This window comes from Xenopus laevis, chromosome 1S (assembly GCF_017654675.1).
Source record: "Xenopus laevis strain J_2021 chromosome 1S, Xenopus_laevis_v10.1, whole genome shotgun sequence".
NCBI classification, from domain to species: domain Eukaryota; kingdom Metazoa; phylum Chordata; class Amphibia; order Anura; family Pipidae; genus Xenopus; species Xenopus laevis.
This window is the reverse complement of record NC_054372.1, coordinates 126,733,366-126,751,171: the sequence shown is the minus strand read 5'-3', so window position 1 is coordinate 126,751,171 and position 17,806 is coordinate 126,733,366. Positions and strand designations below refer to the sequence as shown.

The window sequence follows — 17,806 nt, the reverse complement described above, 5'->3', positions numbered from 1 at the left end:
ATTAAATTCTATTACCCTGGCAGCTTTTGAAACAAGTTTAAAAGGTATATATATATATATATATATATATATATATATATATATATATATATATATATATATATATATATATATATATATATATATATATATATATATATATAAATTTTTATTATTATTTATTTATTTATTTATTTTTAACAGTGGGAATTGTTACTGTTGGAAACATTAGCAACGGACAGTAAAACCATCATTTTTCAAAGGAGTTTACTTTGTTTCAGGAAATCGGCAGCTCTGTGTGGGCTGCTCCTCCTCTTGTAAATGATATTGCAGGGAGGAGCACTGAGTGGAGGAAACATGCTGAGTATGTACTTTTCCGCCAGACACCAAAGAGGAGCCTCACTGAGACCTGTGTCCACTTGGTATTCATATGCTATGGAGAGATTTAAAAGTTTATCACTGCAGTTCGGCCCTTGGGATCCTTACATTCTGAGGCCCCAACTCAGTATGGATTAATTCTTAGACGTGTGTCCAAGTATATCTACATAAGAAACTTTATCTCAAGAGTTCTATTGATTTCAGATCAGCAGCTGTGAGGGGCAGAAGCAATTTCACATCAACGTTTGGCTTAACAGAAATGCTTTGCAGGGACCATGGGAGGTAAGAACTAACAGTGAGTGTATAAGCATGGATTATTTCAAATACATTGAAAGGCTTATACAGTGAAGCATAACTAATCTCACAATACATGAAACTGTATTTTGATAACACTGGCCTGTAAACAAAAAGCAGAAAATTTTTGCTGTGCGTCATACCTTCCTAAAATCTCATCTTACCCTTCAATGAGACAAAATAGTTGGGGGGGGGGGGCTTCTTTGGTTTTTCGTTAATATTATGAAGCGCTGCGGAAATCTGCTCAGATTTGGATGTCAATTGCTACATTCAGAATGTCAATTTCCAGTTAGGAGAGCTCTCAGTGTGGCAGACAGATAGAGCCCTAAAAGATGTTTCAAGAACAGCCAGAATAAAGCAGAATGATTTAGTATTGATGTTTGCTGAGACTGAATTACTCTGTTAAGCGTGTGGATAAAAACAATTAACTTTTCTGCCAAATCAACTGTGGCGCTCTTTTATGCTAATCCTAATTGTTTTGGAGTTTTCTTTTAACACTGTATTGGGAGCAGCATTTCTGAAGGAGGCTTGCACTGACCTGTAAATACAGCCTTGGGTGTTTTTTTGAAATTTTCATTTCCACGCATGAATACACTAGCAAGAAATCACTCCTGGTTTTTAGTTCCTATTGACTGACTATCTACTGAGTTCATTGGGTTAGAGCCATATTTATTCCCTTAAATCTGAATTTCTCTTAATAGCATTCCCTGATTTGACTGCATGAATTAAATATTTTGTTGGACTGTACGTGTGTGTGCCCTGAAGTTGATACAGCTTACACATATACAGTATCTGCTGTTGAAATTCCCCCAAAAAAATAGTATGTGCATGATAAGGAACCTTTTTGATTATGTTTAGGGAATTCTCAGGCTAATATACAGTATATGATTTATATAATGAGATTGCTTCACAAGGTCATTATTTATTATTTGTTCAAAATATATATTCAATCATATTATATTTGCATTTCTATAAATGAGTTTTTTGGCGAAACTAAACGGGTCAAATTCGCCCATCCCTAAATATGGGCACTCATTTATAGAAATGCAAATATAATATGATTATGACGCAGGGCATAATAACAAAAGAAGTTGACCCTGCAACTGCTACTAGGAATGTAAATAATGCAGTGGGCCCTGTCTAATAAGTACTTTAAAGCAGTGAAAAGGAGAGGAGTTACATGTGACGTGCAACATGCAAAGTTGTTGGGTACCCCACAGTGATTCTAGTCACTTAGACTGGTAATGCCACCATCTACTTCTGGTCTTCCAGGCATCCTCTCTCAGCCTTGCGCGAGTGCATGTACAACATGGAAATTATTCTGAAATTGTACTGTGCATACATCCTATGAAAAAAGAAACTAATGTCAAGGCACTATTACTATTACAGGAGGATGCCCAACAACTTGGAACCACATATTGATTTCAACTTTCCTTAAATTATTTATTTGGCTAAAAATGTTAATCGGCTTACATTTTTTGAGATCTAAAATGATTTTCTGCACAGCCTAGCAACCTCTAGTTAGGCCACAATATACTTCTTTACTTGATAGGCTATGTATACATGAGTACTTTTATGGTGCTCTTCCTCTTCTGGACTCAGTCATGTCTATCATTCACAGGTGGGCATAAACAGCCCCCCCCCCCCGTTGTTTGTAATCTGGGAATTCACATGGCATCCGAATGTGTCTACAGATAAAAACGTGGCGGAGGATGAGCATTGTAAAACCACTCCTGTATTCATGACTTTAAGGTTAATTTGTGCCAATATTTTTTGCCTACTTTTACTATGCATTGTATATAGCTCTCTCTCTCCATAAGGCACTTAAAAATATTTCACACAGGCCCAATACTTTACACCAGGCATGGTCTGAGCAGTGCTCTTATACAAATACATTGTCATGATGTTTAACATCCATTGACTTCATTGAGTTTGCCAACTTTCTTCATGAGTTTTTGGTAAAGGGAACCAGATTCGCTAGATTTGTCCATCACTAGGGATTCCACCTTTCTGTGCCCATAATACCGGCCTTCAGGTTGGAGGCAGCAATGATGAAATTCGAGGATGGGGCAAGGGCAAATAGAGCAGGGAAATGGACCATATGGAAGCAGGTGAGGGGGAGTGAAGGGAGGGATTTATAGGTAGCGTTGGCACTCTTACAAATGTACAGATACATTTATTGTCGGTAATTTTTTACTAACTGGTTACTGGAGCTACAACATCCTTTGAGAAATAAGCCCTGCTTCAATAGTCGAATGTCACGCACATCATCTATACAGACTGGTGAGGTGCATTGGCACTTTGCGCCGCAACAAATTCAAAAATGGCTTTAAGAAACAAGAGGCTCCCATGTGATATGATACCTGCAGTTATCACTGAGATATGGCAAGGATCAACAGCCACTGTTCTTCTTCTTTTGTAAATTATGTTGAGATAATATTTCGTGAAATACCGGCACTTTACCATTGTTTCTTTTTTGGTTTTCAGATTCATATGTATAACGTTGGCTCTGCTGACCTTTTATTGTTGCAAAGGTACGATTTTTTAAGTGCTTCCTTTATGCAAAGTAATTTTTCTTTCGCTAGCATTCAGTGATTTTCTTTTGATACAGATTATGTTTTTCATTTTCTAGGACTGGCATTAGAGGCAGCGGAATATTCCAACAAAGGGAGTTCAAATGCTACAAAAGAGGATCTATTGATAAATCATAATAGAACAATTGACACTTTCTATCATTTAAACAAGGACAATGAGAAAAGAAACCAGCATAAAACCGAAGGACTTGTGCCTTTCATTGGCCTTACAGACAGTAAGTGTCAGCACTTTCATGGAGTATGTACCCTCCCTCTGTATCCAAAGAGCGTTCTGAAATTATGAAAATAGCATTTAAGGTGTTTATATTTCTTGCTGTAGTCATGCATTGTGCAGAGCTGGCACTGCATTTAGATAACAGTGATCTGATATAGGTGCATTGGCAGGTGTGCAAATGCATGTCACTTCTGTTTTATTGAGAATTGTCACAGTGATAATCTGAACTGAACAATTTTGTGCTGCATTAAAGCTCTATGGAGCAAGTGACCAGTAATATATGAGCAGCAGATCTTATGGACCCACTTGAAAACTGTCATTTGTTGTAACCCCAAGTTAAACTTCCATGTATGCTAATGCTGGCCATGCACTGCCACAGATGTGATTATTTGGCAATGTTGCCACACAACTGGATCTTATTGCCTGAAAACTGTAAAGCTGGCCATAGACACAACGATCCGATCGTACAAATCATCGATTCGTACGATGTTCCGACCGTGTGTGGAGAGTCCCGACATTTTTCGTCCATTGGAGATCGGTCGTTTGGTCGATCAGGCAGGTTAGAAAATTTCTGTCGGCTGCCGATAATATTTCTGCGTGTATTGCCGATCGTACGATTTTCAGTGGGAGACTGTCACTAGCTTTGGTCAGACATAACTATCGTCCATTGCTGTCAGGGGCAGAACATCGGCTGATCTGTTCTTTTGTACTTTATTTGATCTGAATGGTAAGACTTTGATCTTTATGGTTAGTGGCGGGTCGGGAGATGGGAAAGTCCGATCGTACGTTGATTCGTACGATTGGATCTTTGCGTCTATGGCCAGCTTTAGTCAGGAATTGAGTATTTCAAGAGTACACTGTCGGAAATTACATTGCTGCATATCTGTATACGGGTGTCTGAATAATAGATCCTATCCTATACTTAGACAGGCTAAATGAAAGAGCACCAATGGGTACAAAATCTTGGTGCATTCAATAAGAATTTGTGTCTGGGGTCTTGCTGTACTCTGCACCGCTTGAAAAATTACAAATCCCAAGTGAGAGGTAGAGTGCAGGGCGGATACAAGGCAGCTCTGTCATTATCAACTGCCAAAGAGATCCTTTGCACCACATTGCTGCCAGGGCTGCCTAATCTGCTAATCTGAATTATTTAAAGCATATCTGAATTAATTCCAGTAAGATGTAGGAGTAAGATGCACCACTGAGGATGTTGGGTCCGAGTGCACACACCCCAGGCCGGGGAGGAAAATGATCACTGAATCTACTATTTGGGATTCGGCCGAATCCCCGAATCCTTGGTGAAAGATTCGGCCGAATACTGAACCAAAACCGAATCTTAATTTTCATATGCAAATTAGGGGCAGTAAAGGAAAAAGAGGAGAAAATTCTTCTTTTGTGATGAAAAGTCACATGATTTCCATACCCACCCCTAATTTACATATGTAAATTAGGATTTGGTTCGGCCAGGCACAAGGATTCGGCCGAATCTGAATCCTGCTGAAAAAGGACCGAATCCCGAACCGAATCCTGGATTCGGTGCATCCCTATATTTAGCGTTTCATGCCACCATATACCCTATGATTAAGTGCCTGTAGGTGGCACAAAATGCATAAGGATATTAAATATGATTGTTGAAGACTTGAAACAATAAATTTGATTTCTTTTATACTACAAGAACTGCAATTTTACACCTGTTGGGATCTGGATAGATACCAGCCTGTAATTTCTGCTGTAATCTGAATTACTTCCCTCCCGAAACACAAGCAGTACAGCAACTATAGGAGAAACATACAATAGGTTTTTGTGATCCATGCTAGAGCACAAAGACATGAACCCTTAGTGAAAAGAGCAGTGCAAATGTGCCATTCACCATTCCCTGCTAAAAGGAAATGTACAGGAGATTTGTGTATAATAACAATTAGAATAATAAACCCATGTATAACGTGCCAATATACAGTAACTCATTCTTAGAAAACAATCTTAAGTATACAGTGTACAGGTATAGGATCCATTTTCTGGAAACCTGTTATCAAGAAAGTCCCAAATTACATGATGGACATCTTATTTAGACTCCATTATAATCAAATTATTAAAATTGATGTCTGTTTTCTTTGTCATAATAAAACAGTATCTTGAACTTGATACAAACCAGGATATCATTAATCCATACGGGAAGCAAAGCGATCCTATTGGGTTGATTTAATGATTAAATTATCTTTAGTAGACCTAAGACCTAAAGTAGAGTGATCCAAATTAAGACCCCTTATCCGGAAAACTAATTATTTTTAGTAGTATAGTGATCCAAATAAGACCCGTCATATGGAAAACCCCAGATCCCAAGCATTCTGGACAACAGCTCCCATACCTGCACTGTATTTTAAACTGGAGAATAGATATACTTTACATTAAGGAAACACTTTATAACATTCCTGAAATGTATCCCTGATAACTACATAAACTTTAATTTAATTTGCATTATACAGAACATGCTCAGCTAAAACTGTAATATAATAGATACTGTATATAATATATTGGTAATAGAAAACCCCCTGCGGGCATTCTGGAGTCGCTTTGATAGAATTTGCTAATCTCTGGTGGTTTTCCTTTAATCCTTATATAAACAACACTGCTTTAGCTGAACAAACACTTCTAACAGGCACCTAATTTTATTGCACTACAAGACAATAAAGCAAAGCTTACAGATACTACGGTAACTAGAGTGAAAACTAAATGTATCTGTGGTTAGAGATGTCGAAGTGTGTCTCCATGGCAATTAACTTGTGTTTATGTGTTTAGGCAGCAAACTCAGCAAACATTGCTGCAATAATGGAGGAACATGTGTCCTGGGAAGTTTTTGTGTATGCCCGAGGTACTTTACAGGACGACACTGCGAATACGATGAAAGAGCAAAGTAAGTTTTCTGTGGTTAATTTGTTTTTTTTTTCCTTGCTATGATTTATGACTAATCCATCATTGTCACCTGGTTAGTATTTTATCAGGTAAAAATAGTGCTTGATACCAATCTTAATAAGGGAATCTAAAAGGCCCCCATACACTGGCCATTAAAAGCTGCCGACAGACTATGGAGCAGATTCACTAAAGGTCAAAGTGGCTAACGCTAGCGACTTTTCACCAGCATTGCCACCCGCAGGGACATCGCCAATTCACTAACAGGCTCCAATTCTCTAGTGAACGGGACCATTGCTATTGTTAATTTGCACTCTATCGACAGACGACTTTTTGCTCTGGTGAACGATCGTTACTCTGCAAATTCAAGTGCAGATTTTACTGAACGTTCCTTCTTTTGCCAGAGTTGACTTCGTTAGGCACAAACAAGACACCATCATTCGGCGCCCAGGGCGCAACTTTGTGATTTAACGTTGTGGTAGCAAATTTGTGCCTGGCAAAGTGGTGCGATGTGCGCGAAACGGTCTCTGGTGACAATTCGACCTTTAGTAAATCTGCCCCTAAGTCGGCAGCTAATTTTCACTAGGGTTGTAGCGAACGGCGGAAAAAATGTTCACGAACATATTCGCGAACTTGTGTCAAAAATGCGAACGGTTCGCGAACGTCGCGAACCCCATAGACTTCAATGGGAAGGCGAATTTTAAAAGCTAGAAAAGACATTTCTGGCCAGAAAAATTATTTTAAAGTTGTTTAAAGGGTGCAACGACCTGGACAGTGGCATGCCAGAGGGGGATCAAGGGCAAAAATGTTTCTGAAAAATACATTGTTGACACAGCGCTGCGTTTTGTGCTGTAAAGGGCAGAAATCACACTACGTCACTCAGGTGATGTTTCTGGACACGGAATGTGAAAAAGCTCACACAGCTAGGTGGCACTTGGTTAAAGACTGGGCAAACAATGCCTGCAAGGGCAACGTATACAGTAGTGGGTACGGAATATATTATTGCTGCTGTAAAAACATCACTCAGGTGATGTTTACGGACACGGAATTATTATTGTTATTTAGACAGAATGTGAAAAAGCTCACACAGCTAGGTGGCACTTGCATACCTCCCAACTGTCCCTCTTTTGACCACTCAACCCCCTGTCCCTCTTTTGTACTGGAAAGTCCCTCTTTTCTCTGAACTGAACAGCCAGAAAAAAAACAGTTTCTAACTTAATTAGCTTTTGGCAGAGAGCTCAGAACAGCTAACAGGTGCAAATAAGATACTTTGTAACAATTTTGACTCTGGTTGGTGCTGGTAGTGGTGAACTACTAGGAGGAGCAGCACACCAGTCCCACTCCCCAACACAGCTAGACTAATAGCACTGGGCTCTTATAGTAGCAAAGTAAAAAAAACAAAAAAGAAAATAAAAGCAGTCCTTACAGCTACATACAGAGCACTGCAGTAGAAGGTAGATTACTAGCCAGCAAAGCTACCTAACCTAAAATGTCCCTCAAATCCCTGCAGAGTTCTGTCCCTACAATACAGAGCAGTATCAAGTAGATTACTAGCCAGCAAAGTTACTATCAACTGTCCCTCAAATCACTAAACAGCTCTCTCCCTACACTAGCTCTTCCAAGCACACACAGGCAGAATGAAAAAACGCTGCAGGGCTTCAGTTTATATATGGAAGGGGAGTGGTCCAGGGGGTGTGGGGGTGGTCCAGGAGGGAGAGCTTCCTGATTGGCTGCCATGTATCTGCTGCTCTGGGGTGAGAGGTCAAAAATAAGTGCCAGCTAAGGCGAACCCAAATTGGCGAACGTCGCGCGACGTTCGCGAACATTCGGCGGACGCGAACGGTCGATGTTCGCGCGAATTAGTTCGCGGGCGAACAGTCCGCGACATCCCTAATTTTCACCTGTGTGGGGCCTTTCCGACGGGCATTCCTGATCGATATGTTGATCGGGCAGGGTACAAAATCCCATCGGCCCAGCGATCCGATTGTCCATATTGCCTCCATTCTGATCCGATCGTTGGGCCCTAGGGCCCACGATCGGATCAGCCCAATATCGCCCACCTCAATGTGGGCATATCGGGGAGAGATCCGCTCATTTGGCGACATTGCCAAATGAGCGCATCTCCCTGTACTTGGTCACCTTTAGAAGACCAGTTTTCTTCTCAGAAAAGGTTTTAATCCCAGACTTTAGTCTTAATAGTTGTATCATCCACCAATTTTTATAGGTCACATTTCAAGATCAGAAGATTTGGACAGAGCCAATCAATGTTCCCTCCAAGGTGTGTGCTCGTGTGATCACCCACATAACAAATTTTGGTGAACACAAAGAATTTTGTTTGTGAAAAAACAACATTTTGCATTAATTCTGACCTGAACACACAGTTTTTAAAAAATGTGCACATGAGTTAAAAAAATTTTTTTGCGCACATACATACCTCCCAATATTTTGGAAATAAAAAGAGGGACAAAAAAGTTGGCACCACTGGATGTTAATGGATTTGTAATTGAGCAATAGATGCCCATCTGAATGAAAGATTAGGCTTCAAGGGTTTTCTGTTTTGTTTTTCTGGTTGTTCCAATTTTTTATGGCAAAAAATAAACATGAAAGAAGGGGCACTCCCATGTATTAACCCCTTTATTCAAATAAAACTATATTGCACTTACAATGTAGCAGAGGATAATCGCTCATCAGAAAAATAAATAGCTTCTTCCCTTGATAATTGATTTCATCTTTTTTTCTTTCAGACACTGCGCAGCTAAGATCCAACATGGTGATTGGATACGCAAGGGCTGCCGTTTGTGTCGCTGCGCATATGGGGTTCTTCATTGCTTTGTAGAAACACAGACTGATTGTGGTAAGATCTTTGAGGGTCAGGGTGGTGGTGTAATTAAGATCACAGGAAACTGAATTGTTTAAAACACTATGTACAATGCAGGTAATGTCCATCACTATGTTATTTTCATTTGTAGCTCTGAAATATTGTGGAAAATGAGTTTTGCTTTGGGCTCAGTTCAATAAGGGGTGGCATTTTATTTCATATAAACTTTTATAACCTGTATTAAAGGGCACCAACCTCAAAATGCTTTCTAGTGAAGGGCCAATAAATTCGGCAGGCACGAATTCGAGGCGAATCTCCGGGTTTTTGCCACGGTAAATAAATTCCCGAAAGTCCCGCAAAAATTCACAGACACAAAATCGCTGACGTCAAAAAATTTTGGACGCACATCGGAAAGTTGCATCAAAACCGTCGCGCGTCAACACTATTTAGGCACCCATTAACTTTAACACCGGCAACAAAATTGACACGGGTGTCAAAATTGATGCGGGCGTCAATTTTCGAGTTTCTTGAATTTTTTGCTGTTTTTTGTGAATTCGCAAATTTTACAGGAAAACAATTCATCCATCACTAATGCTTTCCTTACAGGAGTTCTAGACTGGCACAGGACACTCTTTATTATTATTATTATTATTAACATGTATTTATATAGCGCCAACATATTGCGTAGCACTGTCTTCTGGTGGGAGAAACAGTATTGGCAGCAGTGTGTGCCCAGACATGCTTTTCACTGGCTTGATGTGTATTGGCATGAAAATGTTAGGCCAGCACTGGTCTAAACTGTGTTTTTCTGCTATATTGTGCAGTAAGCTGAAAATCTTACCATGGGCAAGAACCAAAAGAACCAGTTACAGTGGAAAAGAATCTTAAAGGGATCCTGTCACCGGAAAACATGTTTTTTTCAAAACGCATCAGCTAATAGTGCTACTCCAGCAGAATTCTGCACTGAAATCCATTTCTCAAAAGAGCAAACAGTCACATGACTTGGGGCAGCTGGGAAATTGTCAATATGTCCAGCCCCATGTTAGATTTCAAAATTGAATATAAAAAAATCTGTTTGCTCTTTTGAGAAATGGATTTCAGTGCAGAATTCTGCTGGAGCAACACTATTACCTGATTCATTTTGAAAAAAATGTTTTTTCCCATGACAGTATCCCTTTAAGAAAACATTTTGTTTTATACAAAGTCACTTCACACAGGATTTCAGTTTCCCTTTAAAAGTTTATCAAACTCCACTACAAGGTGTGTGGAAATACAGTGGTTGTGTCTGCTCTTTGCTGTAGCGTGTACAAGGAAAAGAAAGTGACATGGCTGATCAGTATGCTGGCTCTGATACTGAGTCTGCAGGGAAGCTTGGTTTGATTCCAGTTTTGGCTCCATTCGAACCTTAGCAAAGTTATCTCCCCAGGCAGCAAAAATTACATCGTACATTCTCTGAAGCACTGACCTGCTGTGCCAGCAAAAAATGCTGTACACAGTATTACCATCGAGATAATTGTGTTGTTTTATTTTTCTGTTTTCTTTGTTAAGAGTAGTATTTACACTAGATTAAGTCAAAATGAAAGAATGTTGCAGTTAAGTGTTATCAGTTACTTCTCGGTCATTCTTTGCACAAAGACACATTTAAAGTGGCATTCATGTCCTTCATTAGATATCCCTGTCGGAATCTACAATCTCTTTCATTGAGCCTTTAATGTGGTTATTTGCAATGTAGTGACATTTATGGAAAACCATTTCAATAAAGAACAGCTGTATTCTAATGTCAGTAACAGGTATTTAAAGGTGGGTTCATTTTCACAATTAACTGTAAGTAGGTCATAAACATTGCAAACAGTTGTAATTAAAGACAGTTTGGATGGGTCTGCACTTTTTGAATTTCAGCATTTAATTTGCAATTTAGGTTCACTGACCCAACAAATCACATAATGGATCAAAGACAATGACATACTTTGATAATAATGTGTTTTCACCAACTGTCCAAGGTTTGATTTGGAGCATCTAGGACAGCAATGTCTTGAATATCAAGTAAAATATGACTGACATTTTGTCCCAATGCATATAATAGCCTCTTAAGTAAAAGGAAAGTCTGAGCAAAATTCAAGCTACCCATTATTATAACATGCACTAGTACAGAAATTAGCTAATGAATGTGTATAGAAAACGGATCCACACACTGGTTAATGCAGTCGGGGAGTATCCCCTTTTATTCAGCCACCAAACATTCAACGTTTCGGGGGGAACACCCACCCTTCATCCTGGTGCCCCCCCCCCCGAAACGTTGAATGTTTGGTGGCTGAATAAAAGGGGATACTCTCCGACTGCATTAACCAGTGTGTGTGTGTGGATCCGTTTTCTTTACACATTCGTTGCTAAGGGACCCGGCCGGGTCAACGGAAGAAACGCACCACCAGTTGCAGGATTGGTGAACTACAGGTGTGCGGTAGGAGAAATTACATTGTAAGAAAAAGTAGCTGGCATTTAGATCCCACTGCTTCTAGTGATTATAAAAAAAAAAGTGAGAGAGCAATAACAGAAAGCTGAGATGAACAGAATCAAAATGCACCGTATAAAGACAACATTGTAATATACTCTAGTTCAGGCATGTCCAAAGCCAGGCCCGGGGGCCAATTCGGGCACATTTACAAATTTACACCGGGCCTCAAGCTCCATCATGAAATTAATAATAATGTGGCCCCCCAGCACAGTGCAATCAGGAATTGTGTAGCCATAGCAGTAATATTTGGGCACATTAGTGAAATGATCTGCCACTTGGTCTATACTGCTGGCTGTGTGCTAGTAATAGACACGTACTGGAACGTAGTGACGCATCAATCTCATATACTTCTTTAGGGCTGAAGGTGCAATAGATTCTTGAGGAAGTGACTAGTTTGAGTCACGAAACGCGTCAAGCCATGGTTTCACCCTGCCTGCACAATGTTTTTTTATTGCAACATTTTGAATTTTTAACTACTTTGGCCGATGGATCCAGTGTCTATGGCAGCCTGCTAATGTGCTTTTTGATTCGTTGTTTGGTGTACCACGTGACCGGAGTGGAAAGTCTGCCTGCTAGTCGCATGAGGATCACTGCTCTCCTCTCCCAGGATTTTCCTTTCGGCGCTTCTGGTTTGCATAAGGTGCAATAGATGTACTGACGTGCCAGTTCAGTGAATTAAGAAGTATGTAAGAGCGGTGCGTCACTTCTTGCCAGTACGTGTCTATTGCTAACACCTTCAGCACACAGGCAGCAGTATAGACCAAGTGACAGATCATTTCACTAATCATTTTAATCAAATATTACGGCTACAGCTACATGATTTCTTGTTTAAATGAGGCGCAGAGAATAAGTCCAAACAGACTCCACTTCTCCACTCAATAAACACCGTGTACGTGTCCACCTCCAGAAATGAATGATCCTGATCACAAGCTAGCTACCTCGGAATGGAGGTCAGGCTGAATGGTCGCCCCCCACACATTTCACATTGCCAAATCTGGCCCTCGTTGCAAAGAGTTTGGACACCCCTGCTCTAGTTTAACGTCGCTTCCAAAATGGTCAAACATTGACCACTGCAAATAATAGGCAATTTACATTGCCAGATAGTAATTTAAAATACACAAAAATAAAAACAAATCCTTCAGCTCTAATAAAGCCTTATGCAGACTGTGTTTTCAGTTGTCAGACTATATCCAGAAGCCAAATGGTCAGATATTGTCGTATATTGGCAACCATTTGAATGGAAGTGGGAGTAAATTATACCCACTGTCACATCCTATTATGACATTCTAGTCTATTTATGCCACTCAAATGCAGTAATGATGCACTCACAGGATAGCCTGTCAAGAACACCTTTTAAGGGGTCTATACATGTTGATGTCAATGCCTACAACATATCAAAAGTTAATTGAAGGTGAAGTTTATTGTTATTACTTGATCTCATGCAGTGCCGAATGTGTTGCTACTGTAAATATAATAACATAATAATTCTTTTTGCAGATGAAGTCGAAGAGGAAGAAATACATTCCAGTGCACCAATGGAACAATCCTCAATATACCTTATTGCATTTGGCATCCTTTTCTGCATTTATACTTTGGTTTAATTTTTATGAACTTGGTTCGCATTCAAAAACACCAGAGAAAACAAGGCTGCATTATCGTAGAAGATCCTGCATAGAAAAAAATCTCACTGCTCTATAAGCATAAATATCTACATTAACTCTTCCCATGGAAGTAAAGAAATATTTATTAGCTGTATACTATTTAATATAACATATTTTATAATTTGTATTAAAACACATGTAATTTGTATTAATAAACATATATCTATTTGTTGGGGGGTTTTTGTATCTTGATATGGTACTATATACAAGTAAAAGGCAAAAACATTTTTTATACCATTCCCCCACCCCCATATATCACAAAACTTTTTATTTATACTCACAAATAGCTTTTCCTTCATAGGTCCCTTGATATTTCCCTTGAAAACCAAAAAAACTAAGATCTTCCGCATGGAGCCTGAATTTTTAATTAGGAAATTATCTGTGTCAGGATGATGAAGTATTCTGTACTATTCTCTGAAAACAGCTGTATTTGACACACAGAAACAGCTTGACAAAAAACAGAGGATTTTGACCTCTAGTTGAACTGGAAGCCTCCAACTAATTAACACCCAGAAATCCTTTTACCACTTGACTTAAGTGTAAACTTTGTCAGTGTGTTGTTTAAAAATATATCAAGAAGATTCTTTGTAGTTAATATATTCAAGGGTTTGGGTAAATAAATACTTAATCCTTTCAATGTTTTATACACTGAGGGATCAGCATGACCTTTCCATGGTGGCCTCTGTAGTCTGAGTTCTTTCGCTCATTTTGGGTTTTTGGAAAATGAAATGAAAGCCCAAAATGAGAAGCCAGCCACAACTTTATTCCTTTACCTAGGGTGGCTGTATCTGTATGGGGTTACAAAAGTCATTTCATGGTAATTAAAACTTCACTGAAGTTTTCTGAGCTGTGATGTATTTACTTGTGATGTCTTCTCTTAAGGTGAAGACCGAGTCGGCAGCTTATTGGCCCGTGTATGGGGGCCCCCGACGGGCTTCCCCGATCGAGATCTGGCCGAAAGTCGGCCAGATCTCGATCGGATGGGGTTAAAAATCCTGTCGGATCGCGGCCGCATCTGTTCGTTGATGCGGCCCCGCGATCCGACCGCCCGTTTGCGAACGTGAAGGATCCGATCGTTGGGCCCTAGGGCCCACGATCGGATCAGCCCGATATTGCCCACCTCAAGGTGGGCATATCGGAGGGAGATCCGCTCGTTTGGCGACATCGCCAAACGAGCGGATCTATCCGTGTATGGCCACCTTTACTTGGATGTGCTGGGCAGGGAACAAATGAGTGCTCCTCACTAACTGGGGCTGCATAGATACCTATCTTACATTTTGTAATTGCAAAATAATTCGACACATACTTGTGGGTGGTGGGGATATATGAGAAAACATCTCTATTGCTTTAACACAATGACCACATTTGCATCAGCCCTCCACTGAACCACCAATGTTCCTAGGCATACACAAAGGTTCACTAATCAGATATGCATGCCTAGGCAAACTCAGCATTGCTAAATCTATTTATTTGTGATTAGCTATTTGGTAGCCCCTGTGTGGACTGACAGCCTACAGGAGGCTCTGTTTGGCAGTACATTTGGTTTTTATGCAACAAAACTTGCCTCCAAGCCAAGAATTTAAAAAAAAATCACCGCTTTGAGGCCACTGAGAGCAACATCCAAGGGGTTGGTGAGCAACATGTTGCTCATGAGCCACTTGTTGGGGATCATTGCGTTAGACCATTCTCCAGTGATTTGGCCACACATATTTTAATGGAATTAACTTTGAATTAACTATTGAGGATTTAAAAAACAGGTTGGTACCTACTATAGGCAAAACAACTCCTGTAAACAAATAATTTCATAAGTAATCATAATCATCTGTAAGCAGTTATAATACAGTACATACTCTACTGCTTGACCATTAGTGTATATTTGGTCTTAAATTTAGGATTTTGGACAGATCATCCTGCAATCCTTAAACAATTCCAGTAGGGCAGTAGAGCAATACTTTTTAAAACTGCCTCAGTGCAATAACCCATGGCAACCAATCAGCTATTTGCTTTCAGTGTTCTACCTTCAGTACATTGAATATAATTGCTGATTGTTTAATATTGGTCACTGCTCTTTACTGCATTTAATTTGAAATCTTTAGATCGATCATGGGCTTTTTCCCAGAATGTTTTCTGCTTTCTATAAAAATGAGGAAGGCAGTGGTGGATAAATGACATGTGAGCTACATCCATGCTTCCCTTCCCCGTTCTAGGCTTCTGCTGGGTCTAGATATGTGCAGAACCAGCCTCGTGTGCATCCAAGATCTCTATACCAGGTTGGGTTTGGCGTGCACCAGTGGCTCAATTTGAGCGCATACAAGCATGTTCACTTTGCCTGCCTTCTTCTCCCAGTAGGTGAACCCCACTGGACCCAGCAGCAGAAATAAAAATGACACAAACATAGGAATAATAATTGAAAAAAAGCTAGGTGGTCCCCTGATCACACTATGCCCTTAGGCCAGTGGTCCCCAACCAGTAGCTCGCGAGCAACATGTTGCTCACCGACCCCTTGGATGTTGCTCCCAGTGGCCTCAAAGCAGGTGCTTATTTTTGAATTCCCAGCTTCAAGGCAAGTTTTGGTTGCATAGAAACCAGGTGTTCTGCCAAATAGAGCCTCCTGTAGGCTACCAGTCCATGAAGGGACTACCAAACAGCCAACAACAACCCTTAATTGACATCCCCATGGAATTTTTCATGCTTGTGTTGCTCTCCAACTCTTTTTTACATTCAAATGTGGCTCACGAGTATATAAGGTTGGGGACCCCTGCCTTAGGCTATAGATTCTAGACAGATAATGTGATCTGCTTATGACTTTTGTAAAGTAAATATGTCTGTTTGGCCAATTGGCTGGGACTTCACACAGCCTTGATTTTTAACTATTTATTGTCTTACTATACTTTGTCACTTTGGCCATTTTATCATTGTAATGTATCTAAAGGAGTAAGGGACTATTCAAGTTAATTAAATTGATCATTGCCATCCATGTGCATGATGCTGTTTGCAATGTTTTTGCTAAAATAATATGTATAATAAGAATAAATATTTAATGCTCACTTGTCTTTCATGTATGAAACTTGGGTACCATTTAAATTCAATAGAAACACGTTCTTGCCAATTCCTATATTTAAAAAATGGTCCAACAGGTTGTTGCCATTCAGTGTATTCTGAAGAAACAAGACCACATTGTTGAGTTCTGCATGGGTCCAATTTTTGAAACATGAACCAACCTGCAGCCCATGACCATAACCTGCATTTTTACTCACTTTGACCTGATACCTGTTCTGACCAGCAACTGCATTACCAGGAACCGACCTGCTATCCCCTAACCTCCATTAAGCGGAAGTGTCATTGTTGAAAACCAGGAAAGCAACGTGTGTGGAACCTTGGATCAAGGGCCATCATTTTTGCTAAGGACATAGAGAAGATGGCCCAGAGAGAGCAGGGCCGGGCCATACCGACAGGGCGACCTAGGCACCTGGTCAGATACCTTCGCCCTGTGTGCATGCGCCAAAAGGAGATGGCAGAATAACAATGGGAAAGGGCAGGGGAGGAGTGATGGAGGGAGGGGGCAGAATGCGGAGAAAGGGCTATAGGGGAGGAGAGAGGAGGAGGGCATAAGAAGCAGTAGAACGAGTCATCTGGACTAGGGGTAGGCAGAAAACGTTTATATAGGTACCTGTCCAGCGCCCCCACATCTTTGTGACTCTTCTGCTTACTCCTAGTTCCGGCCCTGAGAGAGAGCAGATCTGCAGACTAGAAAGACTTATGAAATGTATTCTAATATGTAGATTGTAGGAACAGACACATCAACTCACACAGCTTACTTTCTCAGAGTAGGATCGGAAGACATCTTATGAATTAGAGGCATACTGATGTTTTTTATTACTATTATCCTTTATAAAGTGACAAAACATTCATTTATTATCACACTTTAAACCCCATTTTATAGTTACATTATAAATTGTAAACATAGTTTATAAGTCTTTAATATGAGGGCTTGATTCCAGAATATGGGCAACCGATTCATTGGGTAAATTTTCCACTATTTCACGAAGTTTCAGCAAAGTGAAATGGATCAGATACGCCCATCACTGTGCAATGCACAAATAATTCAGAAAGTGTTATTCTGTTTTGAAACTAGATTTGGTTTCACCAATTCATCTGGGTTTTATGAAATGCAGCAGCACAGTTTTCTTTCTAAAGCTTTCTGTAATCACAATCATTTCAAAATGTTATATTGGCAGAGGACACCCACACAGATATCTGCAGCGTACATCACAGTGCTAGCATGGTCTCTGTGAGTCTAAAGATTCCTTGTAAGTATGCATCCTGACTTCTAAAGCGTAGTCTATCATGGGATAAATCCAAAAGACATGAAAACAAACACCGGCTCAAAAGCAGGCACTTTGCTGAAAGTCTTGCAAACCAAGTTGCCAGGCAACTCTTATTCAGGTA

The 17,806-nt window shown here is 40.0% G+C and overlaps 1 protein-coding gene across 2 annotated transcripts; it reads left to right on the top strand.

Moving 5' to 3' along the window:
* Nucleotides 1-383: 383 nt before the first annotated feature.
* tdgf1.2.S (teratocarcinoma-derived growth factor 1, member 2 S homeolog) lies at nt 384-13,526 on the top strand. 2 transcript variants are annotated; one of them, NM_001095665.2, is given in 6 exon segments: nt 384-639; nt 3,139-3,185; nt 3,284-3,460; nt 6,256-6,370; nt 9,111-9,220; nt 13,194-13,526. In NM_001095665.2, coding segments are annotated over 6 exon segments (576 nt in total). In that variant the 5' UTR covers nt 384-616; the 3' UTR covers nt 13,298-13,526.
* Nucleotides 13,527-17,806: the final 4,280 nt, after the last annotated feature.